The sequence below is a fragment of the Aethalodelphis obliquidens genome, unplaced genomic scaffold, assembly GCF_003676395.1.
Source record: "Aethalodelphis obliquidens isolate GAN/ISIS:26980383/991018 unplaced genomic scaffold, ASM367639v1 scaffold34, whole genome shotgun sequence".
NCBI classification, from domain to species: Eukaryota; Metazoa; Chordata; class Mammalia; order Artiodactyla; family Delphinidae; genus Aethalodelphis; species Aethalodelphis obliquidens.
The window spans coordinates 3,409,583-3,434,714 of record NW_020837978.1 but is presented as its reverse complement, the minus strand read 5'-3'; the positions used below and the strand labels follow the sequence as shown (position 1 = coordinate 3,434,714).

Here is a 25,132-nt window from a genome sequence, read left to right as displayed (position 1 = left end):
CATTATATTAAGGAAAAGAAGCCAGACACAAAAGGATGTATTTTGTATGGTTCCATTTTTATGAAATGACCAGAGTAGGCAAAGCCACAGAGACAGAAAGTAGATGAGAGTTGCCATAGGCTGGGAAGGATGGGCGGCTCGGAGTGGGTAACAGTTCATAGGTACAGAGCTTCCTTTGGGGGTGATGAAAATTGATTGTGATGATGGGCACACAAGTATGAAACCATTGAATTGTACACTTTTTTTTTTTTTTTTTTTTTTTTGCGGTACGCAGGCCTCTCACTGTTGTGGCCTCTCCCGTTGCGGAGCACAGGCTCCGGACGCGCAGGCTCAGTGGCCATGGCTCACGTGGCATGTGGGATCTTCCCGGACTGGGGCACGAACCCATGTCCCCTGCATCGGCAGGTGGACTCTCAACCACTGCGCCACCAGGGAAGCCCAGTTGTACACTTTAAGTGGATAGGTTTTACAGTACGTAAACTATATCTCCATAAGGCTGTTAAGAAGAAGAGGAGGCACCAGGAAGAGAGCAGAGTTCTTTCTATGCACAGCTCTGCTCAGTAAGAAATGAAGAAAGTCTAACAGTCTTCCCGCGGTGTCAACTCCTAGGGCAGCTCAGCGCGCCATGAGCAGAGGCTGTGATTAGAACCTGTGGGCCTCGCCTTGGTGCAGGTGCCCTTCCCTAGCCACCACCTGGGGCCGTGGAGACGGAAGTGCTCTAGTTAAGAGAAGCCGTTCGTGGAATGCTGTGCGCCAAGCACTGTACTAACACATTATCAACACTGTCTAAGTTATATAAGATTGGCATTCTCCCATGCTCTAGGTGAGGAAACAGGATTCAAGTTTAGGTAGTATACCCAAGGTTTCAGAGCTGATGAATGGCAGAGCGAGGTTGTATACCAGGTCTGTCTGAGGACAAAGCCCAGGATCTGAACTGTAGATTATCCTGCCTGCCCACTTTTCCACTCCCAGCCCAGCCCATTCTGAAAAACAGCAGGAAACTGGACAGGTTATTTAGAATATTGACTTGGTTTTAAAAGTATTGAATAGAATTGCTGTATGATCCACTTCTGGGTGTATGCCCAAAAGAATTGAAAGCAGGGACTCAAACAGATATTTGTATACAGTGTTCATTGCATTATTCACAATAGCCAAATGGTAGAAGCAACTCAAGTGTCCATTGACAGATGACTGGATAAACAAAATGCAGTATATACGTGCAATGGAATATTATTCACCCTTGAAAAGGAGGGAAATTCTGATACAGGTCACAACATGGATGACCCTTGAAGGCATTATGCTCAGTAAAGTAAGCCCGTCACAAAGGGGCAAGTACAGTATGACTCCACTTATATGAATAGGTCCCTAGAGTGTCAGATTCATAGAGACAGAAAGTAGAATGGTGGTTACCAGGGACTGGGGGAGGGGGAAGCTAGTGCTAATGGAGACAGTTTCAGTCTGGGAGGATGAGAACGCTAAGGTGGGTGGTGGTGATGGCTACACAGAAATGTGAATGTGCTTAATGCTGCAGAACTGTATGCTTTAAAGTGGCTAAAATGGCAAATCTTACGTTGTGTATATTTTACCACCATAAAAAACCATATTGGGTTTGTTTCAAATTCTAGAGCCGGGAAGACTTGTTGAATGGATTCAGCAGGAAAACTTCAAAGAAAACCCTTGTCTTTGGAGGAGACAAGGCCCTTGGCATCCCTGCCTAGGGAGCTAATTCCATTACCATGAAAGCACATCTGGCGGGAATGTGCACTGTGGTCACAGTCCCAGGGAGGGCAGTTAGCCAGCAGCGGAGGGGAGTGAGCAGAGATGAGGTTTCTTAAACAAATAAACGTTTGCTTCCGTCTTCCGTCAATGTTAGTTTGCAATGGCTGGACTTCTTGTTTGTTTTTTAACTTTTTTCCCTTCTAGCCTTATTGAGGTATGATTTGCAATAAAAACTGTGTATATTTAAGTGTATGACACATATACACTGTGGAATGATTATCACAGTTGAGCTGATTAAAACATCTATCCCCTTACTGTCACCTTTTGTATGTGTGGTGAGAATACTTGAGATTTACTTTCTTAGCAAATTTCACATATACAGTACATGGATATGAACTGTAGTCACCATTAGATGGGGACCCCTGGGTCTCCAGAACTTTCTTATTTGATAAGTCAAAGTTTGTACCCTTGGAGAAATATCCACCTCCCCTCCCCCATCTGGTAAACACCATTCATTCTAGTACTCTTCTTTACTGTGAGTCTGACTTTTTTTCTTTATATTTCTACATACACGTGAGATCATGCAATATTTGTCTTTTGTGTCTGTCTCATTTCACTTACCCCGATGTCCTACAGGTTCATTCATGTTTTCACAATTGGAGGGATTTTCTTCTTTTTATGGGTGAATAATATTCCTGTGTGTGTGTGTCTCTGTTTGCGTGCACATGCGTGCATGTATATATACATAACGTTTTCTTTATCCGTTCGTCTGTTGACAGACACGTAAGTTGTTTCTGTATCTTGGCTGTCAAGAGTAATGCTGCATCGAACATGAGGGTGCAGAGATCTCTTCAAGATACTGGTTTCATTTCCTTTGGGCATATATACCCAGAAATGGGAATGCTAGATCATACGATAGTTCTGTTTTTAATCTCTTCGAACCTCCATACTGATTTTCATGATACCTATACCAATTTATTGCTTAACTTTTTATTATGGAAAAATGTGAACAAATAGAAAAGTCGAGAGAACAGTATAATGAGTCTCATCCTTTTGTGATTACATACTCACGGCCAGTGGCATTCTATCTGTATGCCCACCCATGCCCGCCCACATTATCTGAGAAAATTCATATTTTTTTTTCTTTTTTTTTTGGCTGTACGCGGGCCTCTCACTGTTGTGGCCTCCCCCGTTGTGGAGCGCAGGCTCTGGACACGCAGGCTCAGCGGCCATGGCTCACGGGCCAGCTGCTCTGCAGCATGTGGGATCTTCCCGGACCAGGGCACGAACCCGTGTCCCCTGCATCGGCAGGCAGACTCTCAACCACTGCGCCACCAGGGAAGCCCAAAATTTATATTTTTTATGAAACTATTTTAGTACCTATTTGAAAAGATAGATTCTTTTTTTTTTTTTTTTATAACAGTCATTTTTAAAGTGGAAATGTACACGCCAATTAAACCACTTCCGTGGTGTTTAACAGTACCTCTTACCACAACACATTTTCAATTTTCTATTTTTAATACTATGGAAAATTTTAAGTTACCCTCAAAAACATCTTAGAACATTACTACAGGGAATGTTTAAGTGGTCTTTTAAGTTTAATACATACCAAAGAAAATAAATAAAACAATTAAAACCTGGAAAACCTGGACTACTAGTTTAGAGTTTAATAAGAATTGGTCATGAGAAGTTGACATTGCAGAATTCTGAAAAAGATATATACTTTCTAAGAGTACAGATACATCTGAGATGTTGTGAACTTATACTGTACAATTAAGGCTTTTTTTTCATTTATTGATTTTTTATTTTTTTAACAACTTTATTGGAGTATCATTGCTTTACAATGTTGTTAGTTTCTGCTGTATAAGAAAATGAATCAGCTATACATATACATATATCCCCATATCCCCTCCCTCTTGCCTCTCCCTCCCACCCTCCCTACCCCACCACTCTAGATGGTCACAAAGCATGGAGCTGATCTCCCTGTGCTATGCAGCTGCTTCCCACTAGCTGTTTTCAATTTGGTAGTGTATATATGTCCATGCCACTCTCTCACTTCATCCCAGCTTACCCTTCCCCCTCCCCGTGTCCTCAAGTCCATTCTCTACGTCTGCATCTTTATTCCTATCCTGCCCCTAGGTTCATTAGAACCTTTTTTTTTTTTTTTTTAGATTCCATATATATGTGTTAGCATATGGTATTTGTTTTTCTCTTTCTGACTTACTTCACTCTGTATGACAGACTCTAGGTCCATCCACCTCACTACAAATAACGTGATTTCGTTTCTTTTTATGGCTGAGTTCATCTATCGATAAACACTTGGGTTGTTCCATGTCCTGGCTATTGTAAATAGTGCTGCAGTGAACATTGTGGTACATGTTGCTTTTTGAATTATGGTTTTCTCAGGGTATATGCCCAGTAGTGGGATTGCTGGGTCATATGGTAGTTCTATTTTTAGTTTTTTAAGGAACCTCCATACTGCTCTCCATAGTGGCTGTATCAATTTACATTCCCACCAACAGTGCAAGAGGGTTCCCTTTTCTCCACACCCTCTCCAGCATTTATTGTTTGTAGAGTTTTTGATGATGGCCATTCTGACTGGCGTGAGATGATATCTCATTGTAGTTTTGATTTGCATTTCTCTAATGATCAGTGATGTTGAGCATCCTTTCATGTGTTTGTTGGCAATCTGTATACCTTCTTTGGAGAAATGTCTATTTAGGTCTTCTGCCCATTTGTGGATTGGGTTGTTTGTTTTCTTGATATTGAGCTGCATGAGCTTCTTGTATATTTTGGAGATTAATCCTTTGTCAGTTGCTTCATTTGGAAATATTTTCTCCCATTCTGAGGGTTGTCTTTTCGTCTTGTTTATGGTTTCCTTTGCTGTGCAAAAGCTTTTAAGTTTCATTAGGTCCCATTTATTTATTTTTGTTTTTATTTCCCTTTCTCTAGGAGGTGGGTCAAAAAGGATTTTGCTGTGACTTAGGTCATAGAGTGTTCTGCCTATGTTTTCCTCTGAGAGTTTTATAGTGTCTGGTCTTACATTTAGGTCTTTAATCCATTTTGAGTTTATTTTTGTGTATGGTGTTAGGGAGTGTTCTAATTTCATTCTTTTACATGTAGCTGTCCAGTTTTCCCAGCACCACTTATTGAAGAGGCTGTCTTCTCTCCGTTGTATACTCTTGCCTCCCTTATCAAAGATAAGGTGACCATATGTGCGTGGGCTTATCTCTGGGCTTTTCTATCGTGTTCCATTGATCTATATTTCTGTTTTTGTGCCAGTTCCGTACTGTCTTGATTACTGTAGCTTTGTAGTATAGTCTGAAGTCAGGGAGCCTGATTGCTGCAGCTCCTTTTTTCTTTCTCAAGATTGCTTTGGCTGTTCTGGGTCTTTTGTGTTTCCATACAACTTGTGAAATTTTTTGTTCTAGTTCTGTGAAAAATGCCATTGGTAGTTTGATAGGGATTGCACTGCATCTGTAGATTGCTTTGGGTAGTAGAGTCATTTTCACAATGTTGATTCTTCCAATCCAAGAACATGGTATATCTCTCCATCTGTTTGTATCGGCTTTAATTTCTTTCATCAGTGTCTTATAGTTTTCTGCATACAGGTCTTTTGTGTCCTTAGGTAGGTTTTTTTAATATACATATAAATTTATTTTTTTTATTTATTTATTTCTGGTTGCGTTGGTTCTTCGTCGCTGCACGCAGGCTTTCTCTAGTTGCGGTGAGTAGGGGCTACTCTTCGTTGCAGTATGCGGGCTTCTCATTGCAGTGATGTCTCTTGTTGCCGAGCATGGGCTCTAGGTTTGCAGGCTTCAGTAGTTGTGGCATGTAGGCTCTAGAGCACAGGCTCAGTAGTTGTGGCACATGGGCTTAGTTGCTCCGCGGCATGTGGGATCTTCCCAGACCAGGGCTCGAACCCGTGTACCCTGCATTGGCAGGTGGATTCTTAAGCACTGTGCCACCAGGGAAGCCCCTTGGGTAGGTTTATTCCTAGGTATTTTATTCTTTTTGTTGCAGTGGTAAATGGGAGTGTTTCCTTAATTTCTCTTTCAGGTTTTTCATCAGTAGTGTATAGGAATGCAAGAAATTTCTGTGCATTAATTTTGTATCCTGCTACTTTACCAGATTCATTGATTAGCTCTAGTACCTTTCTGGTAGCATCTTTAGGATTCTCTATGTATGGTATCATGTCATCTGCAAACAGTGACAGTTTTACTTCTTTTCTGATTTGGATTCCTTTTATTTCGTTTTCTTCTCTGATTGCTATGGCTAAAAATTCCAAAACTATGTTGAATAATAGTGGTGATAATGGGCAACCTTGCGTTTTTTTCCTTCAATTTCTTAATATGGTGTATCACGTTGATTGATTTGCATATGTTGTAGAATCCTTGCATTCCTGGAGTAAACCCCACTTGATCATGGTGTATGATCCTTTTAATGTGCTGTTGGATTCTGTTTGCTAGTATTTTGTTGAGGATTTTTGCATCTATGTTCATCAGTGATATTGGCCTGTAGTTTTCTTTCTTTGTGACATCCTTGTCTGGTTTTGGTATCAGGGTGATGGTGGCCTTGTAGAATGAGTTCGGGAGTGTTCCTCCCTCTGCTATATTTTGGAAGAGTTTGAGAAGGATAGGTGTTAGCTCTTCTCTAAATGTTTGACAGAATTCGCCTGTGAAGCCATCTGGTCCGGGGCTTTTGTTTGTTGGAAGATTTTTAATCACACTTTCAATTTCAGTGCTTGTGATTGGTGTGTTTATGATTTCTATTTCTTCCTGGTTCAGTCTCGGAAGGTTGTGCTTTTCTAAGAATTTATCCATTTCTTCCAGGTTGTCCATTCTATTGGCATATAGTTGCTTGTAGTAGTCTCTCATGATCGTTTGTATTTCTGCAGTGTCATTTGTTCTCCTTTTTCATTTCTAATTCTGTTGATTTGAGTCTTTTCCCTTTTTTTCTTGATGAGTCTGGCTAATAGTTTATCAATTTTGTTTATCTTCTCAAAGTACAATATCATTTTTAATGACTACATATTAAGGATATGCTTTAAGAGAAAGTTATGGTCACCTCTCTGGCAGCTAAATCAAAAATCTAATAAAAAGTAAATTAACCTGAGAAATGAAAACTCTTTTAAGATTTTCTTTGGCCAAGTGCTTGAATGTACTGGCTTTGCTCTGTTTTGGAGGGAGAATATCAGAGTTCCCCCCTAGAATCTTATTTTTATGAATTTCTCCTTTCATTTCTAATAGTTTTGGCTTTATACGCTCAGCTACTGTCTATTTAGAGCATACAAGTTTACATCTTGTAAACTGCTGCTACATCTTTTTTGTAAATGTTGCTCATTATTCAATTTAGTGCTTTTTAGACTCATCTCTACCTTGTCTACTGTTAATATAAACTGGTAGTTTTTTTCCCCAGAATATGCCTAGTGTATCTTTATTCATCCCTCGATTTTCAGTCTTTATTGCTTGTGTTTTAGGAGTTTTGTCTTGTTTTGTTGCCAATCCCAGCTAGTCCTTTCACATTTCGTGTAACAGCTGATGGAGTTGACTTTGTTCCTTTCATCTCGTTCTGTTATTTATCATGACTGGTTTTCTCTTCTTCGCTTCTTTATTTGTGTTGGTTTTATCAAGTAGCTACTCATGTCGTTTTCCCCTCTTTTACTAGTTTGGGAATTCTATCCTACTTTTCCATGTCGTTAATGATTGTCTTCTGTAGCCTGATGCTGATAATTAGAAGCATACGTTTTTTACTGTTACTTGAAAAAGGATACCTGGTTTTTCCATCAAGACATCCTGTCTCCCTACATGTGTAAATTTCATAAGCAAGTCCATTCTTCCCAGTTGTTTCTTCCTGAGTCCAAGTGCGCGAACTGTGCACTGCTGGTCCTCCGCCTCTCCCAGCAGCTTTATGTTATAGGCGGCCATTTGGGTCAGGTTTCGTCCGTCTGGCTCCTAGATTCCCTTAGGTGTTCTGTTATTTTCCTTTGTCATCTCACTGGGCTTCAGTTCTGGTCGTTAGCCTACGCTGCATGGCTGCAGTTCCATATGTGACAAAAGGGAAGTGTTCCCCCCTCCCAAGGACTGGTGCCGTAGTGGTGGCCGCAGCTGCCTGTCTTCACGTCCCAGGTCCCCTAGTGCAATCCCAACTCGCGAGCAGAGAGCGTCAGCCTCGTTCTCCAGCCCCTCCTTGACTGACAGAGCTCACTGACAAGAGGCCAGTGTCAGCCAGGTGGACCTCGTCTGGCCACACCCCTACCAGAGTCCCCAGGGCTGGCCTCCAGGCCCTGCATGGTCCCCTGCAGGTCCTTTTCGGGGGGAGGTTCTCACAAGCTCACCCTGCCACACCCCAGCTGCCCCACTCGCCTCCAAGACTCATGACTGTCTCAGGGGCGGGGAGGCAGGGCCGGGAGGGGAGGGGAGCGTGGCGTACTCGGGTCTCCAGGTGCCCCGAGCCCCTCCCTCCGTGCTCTCAGTAGACAGAATGCAGACTCAGCTGGTTTTGTGGTGGGAGCCAGGAACCTAGCTAGTCAGCACCACCTCCCAGAGTGCTGGCCTCCCGCTTCCCTTCAGCAGGGCCCGCGCCTTGGGCAGGCACCTCCTTCTCTTGGCATCATTCGTTGTTCAGCAGGGATTGACCGAGTCACGCTCCTAGGCACGAGGCGGGGCTGAGGATTCGGTGTGAGCGAGCAGAAAAACCACATGTGACCAGAGAGGGATGATTCTAGCAGCTGAGCGGGAGTGGGCTGGGCGGGGCAAGGCCCTGTCTCCTCCTCGCCGTGGGGCGCGGTGGGGTCGCAAAAGGTATCCCCCGGGCCGCGTTATGAGGACCGGCCCCCAGCCTCTCACTGGAGGGTGGTAAGGAAGCTGACTCCACACTCCTAGGTGCTAGGTGAGGACGAAGAGGACACAGCCCCTGCTTTCCAGGAGCTCTCAGCCTCGTGTGGAGACAGATGCATAAACCCATCCCGAATAAAGGCAGCGTGGTGTGGGTGTGGCTGGGAGCAGGGCTGGGACCTGCAGAAGGCCACGCCCACCGCAGGGTTCTCCAGAAACCTCAGGCCGCATCCCAGGTCTGCTCCTTTGTGCCTGTGGGAGAGCCCCGCCGGGACCTCGCTGGGCTTGAGCAACGCCTGCAGAGCCAGGCTGTGAGCCTACTGGCAGAGCCGGGCTGGGACGCGGGGCAGGGGGCACTTCCTAGGCCAGGACACTGATCTCAGGACAAAGTCCGCCAGCTGCTCTTTCCTGCAGTCGTGCTGGTTACTCAGTGGGGTCATTATCTCAGCCCATCTGTGAGAGATGGACATTTCTGAGGTCATACTTTTAGTCCAATTGGATGTGTAAGTAAAGGGGGGGAGGAACAAGTGGAAAAGAGAAAAAAGGCAAAAAACATGTGAACTCATTAAAGTAATATATCTTCCAGGAAAAACACTATTTTCCAAAATCTTGAAAAGGGGTGGGCGGGTAGACGAACCCTACCCTGGAATTGATCGTGTTTTCAGCTGAGCTACTGGAAATGAGACCGAACCTAGAGCTATGGAAACACGCTGTTGGCCGTTTACAGTTGTGCAGGCTGCGTGGACACGTGGGGACACGTGTGTGGTATGAGGGTTCTAGGTTAGGAACACAGACTGTACGTGCACGTGATCATTTGTGAACAGTGTCTTCCAGCTTTTCAAATGTAAACGTGACGAAATTGGTATGCAGAAATAAAAATCAAGTTGATCTGGGCTGGTGGGGTTACGGCTGGTTTTTTTTTTTATTGCTTTTCATGCTGGGTTTATAAACCACCATGTATTCATAGAATGAACTGAGACTGAAAGGATTAGAATTTAGAGACTTGCTTCAGGTCAAAGTACTACATATGAACCCTGTGATGTTGGGTAAAGTAACTTTACCTCGTAGACCCTCATCTCTTTAACTGTAAAAGAGACATGAGGACGACACCCACCTGCTCTACACACCTTGTAAGAATCAGGTGAGCCGATAGAGCGCATACAACCATGTAAACCATCAAGTGCTAGAGAGAGTTTAGCTATTACTGTGTCACACACAGAAGTATGAAGCTGTCCTATTCCTAGCAAAATGACCGTAGTCCAAGTTCTCCAAAGCAGTGGCAGTGAAGAAGGCCTGTCTGCTGGATTGCAGGTGCCTTAACAGAACAGAACGGTCCCAGGCTCTTTTTAAAATCAGCCGTGGCAAAAAGTTGGGGCAGGAAGATTCATTTCCGCGCACTTTCCCCTTCGCAGTTCAAGGTGAGCACGTTTAAGAGACAGTCTGTGTGCTTCAGAGAAAAGCCGTGTGCACCGAGGCCATCTCCCCGAGGTGGTGGGAGGAGGCTGCCGCAGTGGCGAGAAGCTCCTCTGGGCTTCCTTCTCCCCGGGGAGCCAGGGGGGCACGGAAGGAGGTAGGTGGAGGTGGCCCTGTGCAGGCTCGCCCGGGCAATCTGGCCTGTGCACCGTGTCGCCCGCTGCTGCAGCCTGTCCTGCTCTGGGGCAAGTGAAAGCCGGCCCAGGGGAGGAGAGCCGCATGGCCTGGCCACTGCTGAGTGCTGGCCGGGCGTCTGCAGCTTGTGATTCAGAGGCCTGGTTCTTTCCCCTGTTGTGGAGTCAGACTGGCAGTTGGCTTCTTGATGCCGCTGCCCACAGCAGGTTATTCGGGGACCAGTTATTTCATCCACCGGGACAGCATCCACCTCGCAGTAGGTCTCCAAGGTCTGTACTGTCGGTTACGTAGTGGAGACCAGTAGTGGGCACAGCAGCCCACAGTCCTGACGTTGAAGTTGATGCTTCCGTTTGGGCATCAGTAGGGTCCCTCTGGTATCAATTCTTTGCTTCCTGGGTGTCTAATTGGAGAGTGTGTTCAGTAGCCGGGCTCCAGGGACAGAGCTAAGGCTGTGTACGGTGAGTCCTCATGTCCTACAAGGGCCTGGGAGGTGAGATTGTTAAGAGAAAGCCCCCCGCCCTCTCCTTGACCCTGTGAGCACTGAGGATACCCAGGGGCCGCCGCCCTGGGCTGGCACTGAAAGGGAAGGCCCAGCTTACTGTCCCGTCAGACCCGTGGCATCATTTCAGGCTCTGGCTCTGGCCTTCCCTTTCTCTCTCATCCAGAATAACTTCCTGATGGCCCGAAATCTGGCCGTTCTGTCCAGCTGTCTTCACATCCCCTCTGCGGAATACTGGGAGGAAAGCAGACATGGGCCTCACGGTCAGTAGCCTGTCGCTGAAAACTCTGCATCCCTTTTCAGTAACAGCCCAAACCTATACCCCAGAGTCCCGGCCCCAGAGCTGATGGTCAGATGTTTACCCACCAGGGCAGCACAGGCATTGGCCCATCAGAATGAAAGCTGGCCAAGCTGGATCTGGAAAGTAGTCCACCAGGCCAGACGGGGACCCCAGCATGAGGCCCAGGCCTCCTGGAAGGGGGAGACCGGGTGGCAGAGGGGGGGTCGGAGCAGCAGTCAGGTGCCGGGTGTGGAAGTAGTTCAGCGTTTTCACAAGTGTGGCCCTTACCAGCTGAAAGTCAGCCTTGCCCTGTCTCCCGGCCAGCAGGGACCCTGTGCTTCGAGGGGTCTCCTTCCTCCAGACATCCCTGAGAATCCCCAAGTGTCCTTTCACATACGCTGAAGTGTCTCCTAGACCCTGCCAAGTTGGGGCCTGTGGAAGACAGCGGCTCTCTGGGTCTGAGTCACGTCGAGCAGGGGCACAACTTCACTGCCCGGCACTGTTGGCGGCCCTTGTCCCAACTCCCTCCCACTGTCCAGGACCAGCTCCTCAGGGGCTTCCAGGAGCTCGTGGGCTTCTCAGGGCTGGGGATGGATGGGGGCGTGTGTGCTAGGTTGGGGCCTGGTCTGGCATCGCTTCTTAGCATCTGGGCCCACTGCTCCCTCTGTGAGTCTGCCGGGCACTTTGGTTCGTGATGGTGTTTGTCTCTCGGTGTCCACTGGGCTGCTCTTTCAACCTAACTTCGGAGTGAGGAAGACAGAAGGGAGCCCAGTTAATCAGATGTGCTGGGGTATGTCGGCCCCAGTGTTGTTTAAGGAAGCTCCCAAGCCCTGGGAAAGTGAGGGCGTTGCTCACCGTCTGTTCCAGTGTCCCTGCGTATTACCCAGCAGGTCCCAGCAGGGCTGGGAGCAAAGGAAGACAAGGCAGCTGTTCGAAAGAAAGAAGGAGGTCTGTGCGTCCGGACACGGAAGGATGCTGAGCTTGAAAAGTAGGTTGCGGGAGAACGCACGGACTGTGATTCCTCATTTGTTTGTTTCTGTTGTTTGCTTCCCACTTCGCGCGTGAGGGTCCTGGCCTGGCCGCTGGCTGTGGTGGCCTGAGGCCCGCGTGCAGGGCTGAGGGGCACCGAGCCAGGCAGCAGCGCGACCTCTGACGGACTTGTCTCTGGCAGTTTGCCGGGGCTCTCGTTGTCGCCGTCCCGGGGAAGTGCCGCTTTCACTCTGACATGACGCTCGGGCCCTGGGCTCTGCCCGCTTCCAAGAAGGGCTTGGTGACCGAGTTGCTGGTGCTGACCTGCCGCTGGGTGGCTTTCGCCTGCAGAGCTTCCCCACCCACACCGGGGGACTGCAGGCCACTGGCCAGCAGAGTGTCTCTGGTGTCCCCTCGTGGCCAGCGAGTGTGAGTGTGGAGGGGGACGGCCAGCACCCGTCTCCTGCTTCACCCCGAGCAGTGCCCGGCAGCTGCAGAGAGCAGGTGCGGAGGGGGACGGAGGACACAGCCCCGGCCCTCGCTGACAGTGTGGCGTTTAGAGCGACACTGTGGGCTGCGGGGACGCTTCCTCCCCCACCTGGTCTCACAGCCTCTGCTCCACCTTCTGGAAGGGCTGGGCCCAAAGTGCACCTGGCGGGGAAGTATCAACCCTGGGTTTTGTTTGGTTTTGGGGGTCGTATTCACTCACTGGGGGAAAAAATCTGACCGTAATTTTAGAATAATAACGATGAAGCCCTTAGATCAGCAGTCCTGCTCGCTCAGGGGAGCGAGTCAGTAGCAAGAGAGAGGTGACCGCACCGTCACCCCGTGTCCCTCCTGAGAAACTCAAGAGTGGCCCAGGCCGCGTGTGTCCTGGAAAGCTGGCCCTGCGGTTCGGGGCCTCGTCCTTGTTGGGACCCGCTGCCTCACGTGCGTGTCTGTTCCTGCAGAGGGGACCCCTGCCGGCTGCCCTGCCTTCAGGCTCCTTTGTGGCCACAGTCCTCTGAGACCCGTTAAAATGGTCTGATTGCCTTTACTCTCGTGGCCTGGAAAACGAAAGAAGCCATCACATTATAGCCTGCTTTTTTCTTCTAACTGAACATCAGCCGTGCAGAAAAGCAACAGAATGGCCCAGAAATCTGACAACAGTTGATAAGAGGGCAACCATGTAATTCATCATCCAGACTGGGCCCCTTGAGGCGAAAGAGACCCCGTTAGCAATCAGGCTGGGATCCTCTGTGTGAACCGGACGTGTGGCCACGCCAGTGAGAGTGCACACACCTGCACCTGTGTTCTCTCTTGTCCCAACAAGCAACGACGAAACACAGTAGCTATTAAACGGAACATGGGATTTAGGGAAGAGATATGAATTTGTTCATCACTCTGCCAGGAGCATCACAGAGGAAATAAGAGTTCAGCTGCTCACCACCGCCCTCTACAATAGGCATAGCCAGTATCTGAACTTCAAGGCCCACAGAGCAGAGTGGAAGGGGGTTGGGGGGAGCACAGAGACCCTTCCCTGGGTTCTTTGAACGGACCTCCTTTCTAGTTGTCGGCTGAATTTTCACACATCTAGTTTGAGTGCTTCACGTGTTCTCCCATTGCACAAGACCATAGCAAAATTACAAGTAGCAAAGTTATGTTACTATATGTGAGCATTTTTAGAGGAAGACCATGCAACCTATATTCTTAAGTTTTGGTTTCATAATATCTCTTGTTCCTAAACAGAAAAGACTGGGAAAAATTATATATAAGGTTCAGGAATCTCTTTCATTTTGCTCTTTAAAAATTATTAGGAAGCACGAAGTATGATAAAAATGGGTTATTTGAAAAATGTTTGTTAGGGCACGTGACTTGACTAAGGCTGTGACAGTGACTCTCTGCACTGGGATCTCACTGGAGAGAATTACTGTGTGAATTGCAGGCAGCGTGGAAAGCTGTCTGACGTTGTTATGAAACAGAGGGGGCTATAGGGGCCACAGACAGACGACCTGCTCACCTTCACGGCACGGGCAGGCAGTCGGCAGAACCTGCAGGCTGACAAAGATTCATTATCTTGGTGGCTTAAAGGTTGCGGGGGGAGGCTTCCAAAGCCCCGATCAAGTGCAGCTGCCCCAGGAAGGTGTGATACCATTAAAACACGCCTCACAATCTGGGTGTGTCAGGAGGCACTCAAAGGCACAGGACAGATACAGTGCATCTTCGTGAAGAGCCTGAGCTGCTGGACAACGTGGGAAACATTTTTATATTAAAATGAGCATAAACACAGCGTAGAGCAGAATACACCAGTTACGTGAAAATCACCAGGAGACTTTCCAAGGAATGCTCCAGTTGCTGCAGCCGCTTCAGTAAGCCCCGAACCCCCATGAGTACGATTTTGTGAACAAAATGCTACTTCTGGATGACAGGGTCTGTTTTCTAACTCTCTCCTGTTCTGTTCATTTCTCTCTTTTAACTGAATCCCCAAAATGCTTTAATGTCTTCCCTTTCAAAATGTTCTTTTTTATTCTTGACTTCATATTCAGTCAAATAAACATTTCATTTTCTCAAGTAATTCAAAAAAAAAATCCTGTTGGGATTTTTATTATCATTGTGTTAAATGTAATTTGGCAAAAGATTGACATTTTTGTATGACTCAGTCTCTCCATGAACATAGTGTGTCATTTTATTCAAACTTATTTTGTATTTCTAAGGTGTGCAGTAAACCACACACATTTCTTACTAAGGTTGTATCCAGGCGTGTTGGGTTTTTTTGTGGGACGGTTGCTGCTGCCTTTTCTCATTATGTTTTCAGTGTGATCCACTGCGAAATGGAAGAAGGGCATGTCCATTTGAGCAATTACAGGCCTTCCAAGTACAGAAATTAAACACCAAAGGTAGAGTTTGCCTATAAAAGCCTTTAAATCGATGATGATAGTGTTATATTGTCCTAGTAAGTTTGTCCTGAGAGCAAAAGAATCAAATACTTTTTTTTTTTTTTGGCTGTATCGGGTCTTCGTTACTGCACGCGGGCTTTCTCTAGTTGCGGTGAGCGGGGGCTACTCTTCCTTGCGGTGCGCGGGCTTCTCACTGCGGTGGCTTCTCTTGTTGCTGAGCACAGGCTCCAGGCGTGCGGGCTTCAGTAGTTATGGCACACGGGCTCAGTAGTTGTGGCACACGGGCCCTAGAGCGCAGGCTCAGTGATCATGGCTTAGTTGCTCCGTGGCGTGTGGGATCTTCCCGGACCAGGGCTCGAACCCGTGTCCCCTGCATTGGCAGGCGGACTCTTAACCACTGGACCACCAGGGAAGCCCCCCGCATGCTGTTCTTATTTAATCCTCCCAACAGCATAAAGGCATCTGATAGATTTGGGCCTAGGAAGTGTCTGGGGCCGTCGATACCTTTTCTTCAAGTCCAGTCGTGTGATTCTCACAACAGCCCCGTGACATAGGCAGTGAGCATCAGACGCCCACACTGAGCCCCGCCGCTCCGAGTCTAACAGGTTGAGATGTGTTGCACGGGAGACGCTCCTGGCTTCAGAGGAGAAAGCAGTGAGGACCTGAGACCCTGGACTACGTTTCGTTCCCTGGATCGTGCTCCTCCCTCCCCAGCAGGTTATTGGTCTGATGAGTCCCAGAGCTCATACGTGTTTCAGGACCATCCAGTCATCCCATCTACTTGCGGTTGAGTCATTTGTCTGTTTCTCTAATGAAGTCTAATGCCATCTCCCAGAGTTTATAGAGCAAAAGTGTGATTGGCTCTAATGACCCATTTGTGCGTGGTGATAGTCTGACGTTGGGTGGAAGTCAGCTTGGTCCTGGAGGGGCTGTAGATTGCAGCTGTAATTGCACTTGCTCGCCTCCTGACCACTTCCCCTCACCCGCTGCTGGAGCGACTTGCTCCATCATTAGCACTGCAGGCTGCCCGCCCCCCCCTCAATGTGAGCTGACACAGTTTACAGCCCAAACAAGTGTGACAGAACTGTTACACCAACGTTTATTGCCTCATCTCGACAGCCCTTGTGGAGATGACTTTAATGCTTACTCCCTGTGTGAACTGAGTCTTTCCCTTACCCCTCCTGTTACTGCTCTGGGTTAATCCCTGTAGCCCTGGATTACAGCTTTAAACCCCTGCTGAGCCACGTTTAAATCGTGTGGTTTTGCTTAATGGTGAGAGAGCATTCTCGTTACAGTAAACGGCCCGTCGCTATTTTTATTGACGCGCCTGTATCAATTCTGTATTTCCACTAGTAGCTCTTCCACCAACGCACGTCATAATCACTTACTGACCAGATTTTAGAGCGAGTGGACACGTAGAGCCTTATAACCAGGGGTACCAGACCCCGGTGTTGTTAGTTACCACATCCTTACTGAGCAGGCCGGCGGGCCTGGCGCTGCCCTGGACTCTGCTGGGAAGGCAGCAGAGCCAAGCGGAGCGCGAGCCCCTGCCTCCTCCCACTCCGCCAGTCTCCATGCCGAGGAGCTGACACAGGCACACAAGTCGTGATAGGACAAGGCTGCGTGAGTGCCCCCCGGGTGGCGCAGACATTGCAATAAGTGTTCCCAGGAGAGAGAGAGCCCCTTCTGCAGAGGGGACCCAGGGGAGTTTCAGCGGTCGACTCAAAGGGTGGGTGGGCTTCTGCATGGTGGGCGTGGGTCCACATGAGCCTGAGGGACAGACAGATGGGACCAAGGTCTCCTGGCGCCAGTGAGAAGCTCATGATCACGAGAGGGTGCCGGCCATGCGAGGAGTGTGCATAGCAGACCAGGGGGCCTGCACAGATAGAAACATGTTCATCTTCGTGCTCTCTTAAAACCATTAAGATCTGTTTTCATTCAGTTTTTTCCCCCAAAGGCCATAGAAGTGTTGTTTCTGAGTGGAATTTTTAAAATCTTATTCATACTTTGGTCAAAGTGGACTCTACGTTTGAAGGTTTGTTTTGACCTAAAAGTTTCCTAAAACTTGAGCTCTTTGAATCGCCCCAGTGCAGCTTTCTCTGGAGCTTTTCGTGGAGCTGACTGGGACCAGGTCACCTCATACAGCTGTGTTTCTTGCGAGTGCACCTACCCACCAAAGGTTCCACCCTTTAGATTGCCGACCATGAGAAACAAATGCTGCGTTGACTGTGCTGGTGGGGCCTCTGTTGGGGGGCCGCACAGGAGAGCCATCGAGACGGCGGCCGTGGGCGCTCATGGTGTCCACAGTGAGTTGGGTGGGAAGACACGTGTTTGTTCTGGGACGCGATCAACACACTGCCGAACCTTCAAACAGTCCACCAAAGGGAGTGTCAGTTGCCGAGCAAATGCACACTTTTGGGAAGTTGTTTTGCTAGATCCATCAGGAACCATAAAAATATTTGTACCTGTTTACCCACTAATTCCACTTCTAGAAACCTTTTGTAAGAAAAGAGAATCGGAGATGCTGTGAAAGGTTCATACATGAGAATGGTAATCCCAGGACTAAGCAGGAACTCTGCAAGTGCTCATCACGTGAGAATGATCACATAAATTACCATGCATCTCTACAATGCACTTTATCAGTTACTGAAGATAGCCTTTCAAAGACTATTTAATGACATAAGGATATAAAGCTTTGAAAAGCGAGTTATGATTACAAATTTAAATATTCTGTTTATATATACACACATACAGTTTAAATGTATAAGTGAATTAAAAGACCAGACAGAAAAAATGCTAAAATATTAATAGCCACATACTCTAAACCAAATATTGTGGGACAAAAGAAGACCTTTATAAGTCCCAGTGTGGTTTTCTTTAAACTTCAGAAATTCACAGACTGTCTGTTAATGGTGCCTTCCCAGGTGACAGAGACATTGTTTCCACTTATCCTAGGGCACAGCACACCTTCTTGTCTGCAGTGACCTTTTTATCGATAGTCATATAGTCTACACTTAAAATTCACAATATACATTCACATCAGTTACGGTTTGGTTTAGTTGTATATAACAAGAAACCCAAATAACAGTAGCTTTAAAAATGTGGCGGTTTATTTTTCTCTCGTGTAAAAGAAAAGTTGGCATTAAGCCGGTAAGTTGGCTGGTGTGATGGCTCCCTGGCCATCAAGAACCCAGGCACCTCCCTCCTGCCTCTCATCTTCCGCGTGTGGCCCCATATCCCACTTACCTCATAGTGCTAGACGGCTGCTGATGTTCCAGCCGTCAGGTTACAGTTGCCTCCCTCCTTGTCTGTCTCCCTCCTGGACTCTGAGCTTCCTGAGGGCAGGGATGGGTCTCCAGCCTCACCCAAGCACAGTCCCAGTACGGGAGGTGCCTGCCATTCATCTGTGGCCCAGCCGGGGCTGGGCTGCCCTTCACACCTCCTCCAGGACTTGCCGGGGCTTTCATTCAACAAATGCCCGTGCATTGTCTCTGCTGCAGAGCCCTCTGCTCTCCGCTTCCTTTTCTCATTCCTTTGTCAGTGGTCGCAGGACTGCAGGACCCAGGGCCACAGCATGCCTGGGTCACCTGCCCTGCCTTTGAGGGGCTCCCAGGCAGACCTGAATGAGCACATGACCTCACACAGGCCCTGGGCACAGACCACCCAGGTGGTCCAGGCAGGCTGCAAGGTAGGGACAGCAGGCTTCACAGCCTCCCTCACGGCTGCTGCCGGCTGTAAGACACGTTAGGAGGCAGAGAGCCGGCCCCTCAGGAGGTGACAGGAAGCCCGTTACACCTTCCACCGCTGCAGCACAAGCATCCTCGCCTCTGTGTCCACAGTGACGTCCCCTGGCAGGTTCCCCAGCTGCCCCCAGGGCTCTTGTACCACGTAGGTGCCAACTGTGTTGAGGGTCCAAAGGCTGTTGGAGCAGCAAAGGACGTGAAGATCAGCTGGGAGCAGCCCTGTAGCCCTCATCCCACAGGTGAGGATGCTGAGACCAGAGGGAGGAGGTGGCCAGCGTGACAGGTGAGTGGCAGAGCAGGGGTACAGCTGTGCTTCCTCTGCCCCAGCGTAGACAGAGCTCACTAGTGCCTTACGGTGAAAGTCCATCCTTGTGGAAGAAACAGTCCTAAAGGCCAGAAATCCTGTTGGGTGAGGAGCTGCTGTGCACAGGTCTGGCTGGGTCTCACCTGGCTCAGGACAGCCCGCGGTCGGGACCATCCCATGGGCGAGCAGGAACAAGTGGGAATCTCCCACGGTTCCCACAGTGCGGGAAGTGGGGTGGGACAGTGCCGGGAATTAGCAGAAGCGAAGCTGGTGACTGCACTCCGCCCCACAGTGCCGTTTCCAGAACGACGTCCTGTGACGGTGCACATCTGCACCTAAATGTAGAAACGCACTTCTGAGCTTCACGGCTAACGGAGCCCGTGGTTCTTGATCTGTGTCTTCTCTTTGCCTCCAGGTACACATTGGCCAAATGTATTCGACTGACAAGCTCATCATTGAGAATCAAGAGAAGCCCAGGACCTAGGGAGCCGGGACCAGCCACCACCAGCAGCCGTGGACCACTTTCAGCATCCATCCTGCTTGGCAAGGGCACTCCCAGCAGACCACAAGTGGCCTCCCACATCAGCTTTAAACAGCTTCTCACTCTGCCTGATGAACTAAGCAAGGTTCCCGTTCTCCTGCAGCCTTAGCGACAAGGGGTGGCTGTCTCTCCCTGGTTCAAGTGTTAGAATGAAGAGCTGGAGCTCCTCAGGAGAATGCCGTGTATTACTGCGTCTCCTCCAGCCCAGCCCTCCTGGTAGCTCCTCAGCACTTGTATACAGCATTCCCAGAGTTTGTTTCTTGGTCCTTGACAATAAAAAGAAGGTCCCTAGGCCTCTATACCGGACGCGCCCATCATGGTTAATGCCCTTCTGTTTCCTGCTGGTTGGCCGGTCAGTGGGGAGACCAACAGGGAGGGTCCAGCCCTGAGCTGAGTCCCCCCTTTGCAAAGGCAAGTCCAAGCACAAGTAGAGATTTGGGGGCAGCGTGGAGTAGGGCAGAGCTGAAACGGTAAAGGGTGCGCCCTGCAATTCAGACCTGGGCCCAGTGCAACGGCAGAGGTGGTCTGTGTGTGGATGCACACCTGGGGACAGGTACGTACAACCTGCTGTCAGACTGTGGTCTCGGGATTGGCGACGTCAGCCCCACCGGGGAGCTTGCTGGAAGCGCAGAATCTCAAGCCCCACCCCCAAACCTTTTGAATCAGAATCTTCAGTCTGACACACCCCAGGAGACTCCAGTATACACCGAGGTTTGAGACATGCATCCCAGATCTCACTTACTGAGTCAGAATCACCTGGAGAGACAGAGAGTTTTTTTGTTTTGTTTTGTTTTGTTTTGTTTTGAGGTACGCGGGCCTCTCACTGTTGTGGCCTCTCCCGTTGCGGAGCACAGGCTCCGGACGCGCAGGCTCAGCAGCCATGGCTCACGGGACCAGCCGCTCCGCGGCATGTGGGATCTCCCCGGACCGGGGCACGAACCCGTGTCCCCTGCATCGGCAGGCGGACTCTCAACCACTGCGCCACCAGGGAAGCCCCAGAGAGTTTTTAAAAAGGAATTTCTCAGTGCTTCATACTCTGACTTGATAAGTGAGAGGTGAGGCACAATGATTTATAAATACATTTTAAAGCTCTCCTGGTCTTTCTAATGTTGAGCCAGTTCGGGAAACTGCCCTTTGAGGATGTTACAGGTGAAAACAGTATTTGTATGCATTTGTCCTTGGAAACACATCAGTTAAAAACAGGGAAATAAGGTAGTAAATAACTTACTTGACTTCTGGGAATTTTGTGAGGGACCTGGACACTGGGAGATTTCTTGGCTTACCTCCATAAACAGTACTGAGTGAATTCATTACTCGCGTGTTTGGGTTTGGAACAGGCTCATATAAATAGTTACAGGTCCTAAAATAGGTTTAACTACACTGACCTGCCACTGAACCGCTCCCTGCATCTTAATTCTCACAGTCATGTGAGCCAAGCGCGAGTGGCCTGGGTCCATGTCCTCCCTCCCGTGTTAAAGACTGTGAGTGCCCACCTTATCTATGGATCGTAGATATTGTTGTGATGGTGCCTTCCAAATAGGTTAAACGTGTAGTCATTCTGTTTGGCAATATAACGTGTGATTTCAGGATGCTTTGACCCGTGGTTAAAGTCTTGTGTGCCTGTGAGACCAACCCTTGGTTGGTCCCAGATCTGTTACCCCTATAAACCCAGATCCTTGCACATCTTAGGGCCGAGGTGTGAGAATGAAGGCAGACAGTGAAGGGAATGGGAGTGTGCGCCCCCCTCAGCTGACTGTCACGGGGCAGCATCTCAGCCAGGGGTGTGGCTCTGGGGCACGTTCCCTTCTGCACCAGGCAGGCATGTGGTCACTCAGAAACAACTACATCCGACCACTGTGCCAGCCAGCGGAAGTCACCTCTGATTTACACTTAATTAAAGCAGCTGCTACTTGGAAACCTAAGTCCAGAGTTGAACCTCTCCCCAGAAATTCTGCTGGAATTGCCAGCAGGATAGCAGCTCCACGGGAGATTCCCCCCAGGTTTTACTCACAGAGAAAGTGGAGCAAGCAAACGGAACTCTGTCCTGCAGGCCTTCAACAGCGGGTGGCTCTTATGTTAATTAAAGCGCACGGATGGGTCTGAACATGCCCCAAGCCTTAATAAACAGAGCTAACTTTTGCAGCTCAGATAAAATTAACTATGCATTTGGAATTTGGAAAGGCATGAAGGAGAATTCTGTGACAAAAGCCACAAACGGGGGCTTCCCTGGTGGCGCAGCGGTTAAGAATCCACCTGCCAGGGCTTCCGTGGTGGCGCAGCGGTTGAGAGTCCGCATGCCGATGCAGGGGACACAGGTTCGTGCCCCGGTCCGGGAAGATCCCACATGCCGCGGAGCGGCTGGGCCCGTGAGCCATGGCCGCTGAGCCTGCGCGTCCGGAGCCTGTGCTCTGCAACGGGAGAGGCCACAACAGTGAGAAGCCCGCGTACCGCAAAAAGAGAAAAAAAAAAGCCACAAACGGATCCCTCAACTTGGCGGTGCAGGTACGGCAGGCAGCACCTTGCACTGGGTGTCCCCCGGTTCAGAGGACCCAAGGGGATGTCCCTGTGGGAGGGCCGCTTGTGTAAAGCACTCCATTTGCTCGACGAGGCCCCACCTGAGGCCTTGGGGTGAGGACGCTCCCTCCGTCCCCGCCGCCTCCAGCCTCCAGAATGTGAGGCTGTCCTAGAGGCGGGATCCCAGCTGAGGATGCTTTCCAGTGTCAGCGCTGAGAAAATAAGAAATACCACAGTGTAAGCCAACTTGTCCTGAGACAGGAACCAAGCGTGCTGGTTTCTAGACCTTCAGAGGTAACACGTGCTTGGTCTGGCTGTAACGCTTCGATGCTGGGAGACCAAGCACATGGCTTCCGTTCTCCAGGTGGAGCTGGCGTAGCTCGCTTTACCTCTGCCTGCTGCCACCAAGCAGCTGTCACCTCCGTCCCTCCATCCCCAGCCTCACCCAACATCTCAAGTCCCTGGGCACAGCAAACGTGCCACCCAACATCCAGGAGCAAAGGCGACAGGCTGGAAGGAGCCACAAAGATGACAAACCTCGGACCAGCAGACACTGGAGCTCAGCGAGCTCAACCCCCGAGCCCACAGGTATGAAAACTGAGACCCTGAGCAGCGTCTCCAGTCGGTCATGCGCAGGCCCAGCCCCCTCCCACCCCCCGTCGCTCATCTCATCCGTTCAGTGTTGGCTGGGAGCCCGAAGCCGGGGACATACCAGCGACCAAGCCCCGGCCCTGACTTCAGAGCCCGCAGCCTCGCAAGAGGGTTACGTGAGAAAACGGTGGGTCTGCCGAGTGCGACAGATGGGCAAACAGGTGCTGCAGGAGGGGACGGTGAGGGTCGGGGAGGCCTCCCCAGGAAGGGGGCTTTCAGATGAAATGAGAGGCGGGTGGGCTGGGCAGAGGGCAGGGAGAGGAGCTCTCCAGGCAGGAGCGGCAGCGCATGCGAAGCCCTGAATCGGGAAAAACAGTGCAACCCAAGGAACTAAAGGAAGCCCAGGATGGCTGGTGGCGAGGCTGGGTCAGGAGGTGGGGACCCGAGGACTGCAAGAAGCTAGTGGGGTTTTTAAGCAGGATCTTGTCTGTATTTTTAAAAGGTCACATTGCTATAGCGGGAATAGGATGCAGGGCGACCAGCTTTTGGTGGGAGAAATGGGGGGGTCAGACTGAACACTTGTAATCCAGGCAAGAGATGGTGGTGACTTCACCGAGGCCAGTGATGTTGGAAACAGTCAGCATCACCCTGAGAAGAACTTGCCTCGGCCAGGGCTCTCCTCCCGGCGGGCAGGAGACGCGTGGGGCAGGGACGCCCTGCAGGCCCCCCAGGCCAGCCCAGCTCAGGTGAGCTGGCTTCAGCCACCCCTCAGCTCTGTGGCCAGTAATCAACTGCTGTCTAAGGCGCTGAGCTTTGGGGTGGTTTGTTATGAAGCAGTGACAAACTAATACAGAGAACTAGTAGAAAACCTTAATTGATTACTTACTCAGGGCCACAGAGCAAACTTTGAAGAGTAGGCAGGCAACCTCAGCCCAAACTGTGGGTCTCCTGTGCAGGGCCGTTTCCACGAGTATCTTCAGGGCACAGGCGTCACGTGTCTTACAGACAGAAGGGCTTGCTAACTACTGGACCCCACTGGGGGGCACATTAGGAACAAAACAGGACGAAAAAAAGAAAGAAAAGAAAATAGGGTCAACAGGACTACCGACTGGGTGGGTGTGAGGTGTACGGGGCGTAAGGGGCACCTGGAGCGCCAGGTTTGGGGCCACGGTGGCTAAGCAGACGTAGGCCACCACCTGAGACAGAACAGGAGGGGACACTGTCTGCGCTTTCTCCCCCTGCTAGGTCCAATCAACTTCAAGTTCAAACAGAAAGTCTAGCGCCTACAAATGTGTCTTTTACCTCCAAATGTTGAAAATATCATTTCTGTAGATTCGTTTTATTTTTTTAAAAAAATCCACTGGAATAAAGCAGCTTGAAAGACCCTTATAAAGAGACTTCCCCTTAGCTCTCTGAAGAACAGATATTCTCCTTCTATAGGTTAAAGCCTATAGATGTATATCATCATTGGGAACAGGACGAGTAGGGGAAATTTTTCCATATTTAGCAAAAGGTGACACGAGATTAAAAAAACAAAGGGCTGAGGAAAGTTGGTCGACATATTCTGAGAATGTGCTTCCAAGAATGAAACTAAAAGGCACAGTAAAACCTCAGCAGGTACATACAGAAAGTGCGCAAGTACATTTTAGAACAGAAGGGGCTGCTTTCTCATGAGGCACTTCCTGCAAACTGTTGCCCACTTTTTAGATGAAAGGATTGCTCAGGTATTGAGGCCAGGCTACACTTGTAGCAACAGCTGAAGAAATGACAAGCACTCAGAAGGCAGAAGGAGAAAGCGTTTCCTACACCGAGGATCATGTCCTCTGAGCTTGGGACGGTGTCTTCTGAACCCACCACGGTATGGACACAAAGTGCCTTGATAAATATGGTCAGAACCCAGATGACCAAATCTTGATTGCAGACAACCACGGGGACGGTTTGGAGAACATTTTAAAAGTTCTGCCTTCTAAATTGTGCAGTGGCCTCATGACGGTGGTCATCGCGTGACTCAGAAGCCACGGGAAGCAGCCACGCCATCTGGGTCATGGGCACGGACACAGCTAGTGAGGTCGGCAGACAAAGGCGGAACCCTGTGCTGATGCTCATTCTTACAAAGGGAACAGCCCGCAAGGACTCGTGCTCCGCGCGTCCCAGGAGCTCGTCGCATGTTTGCTTTGTTACAAGAAAGCCGGAACTTGGTGGAGAAAGCGTGCTTTTCCTCTGAGCATTTGCCCAGGATCTCTATGGACAAAGGTTCACCTCACCCCGAGAACAAATAGGATTTTCCCTTTCCAGTCTGTCTGCAGCCCTTATTAGTCCTTCAGGGACCCTTTCACGAAAACGGCTTCTCGTGCTGAAATCTGTTTGGGGGGTAAGATAGATGCTCGTGCTTTTGCTCAAGGGCAAAGCTTTAAGTCCAAAGACCCTCAAGAGAGAACCCAGAGGAGAACTCTGAGATGAATCTGTCTGTGTCTCTACCTGGAGGGACCACTGCACCGTAAGAGCGACAGCAAAGAAAGTCGGTGCCTTATTGTCTCGAAATTAGACCATGAGCAAGCGGTGACATCAGTGGAGCTGGAATTGAGCTTGTTCTCAGACTCCACATCCCTGTGCTGACCCAAGGGCCGTGTCAGTCATTGGACATGCTGGATG

The 25,132-nt window shown here is 49.3% G+C and overlaps 1 protein-coding gene across 2 annotated transcripts in view; it reads left to right on the top strand.

Moving 5' to 3' along the window:
• LYRM4 (LYR motif containing 4) overlaps positions 1-19,687 on the top strand; it is a 116,152-nt gene extending 96,465 nt beyond the window's left edge. For both annotated transcript variants that reach the window (XM_027128283.1, XM_027128282.1), the window contains one exon: positions 19,250-19,687. In XM_027128283.1, the coding sequence (XP_026984084.1) occupies positions 19,250-19,278 (29 nt within the window). In that variant the 3' untranslated portion in view covers positions 19,279-19,687. The remainder of the gene's footprint in view (positions 1-19,249) is intronic.
• The last annotated feature ends 5,445 nt before the right edge of the window (positions 19,688-25,132 follow it).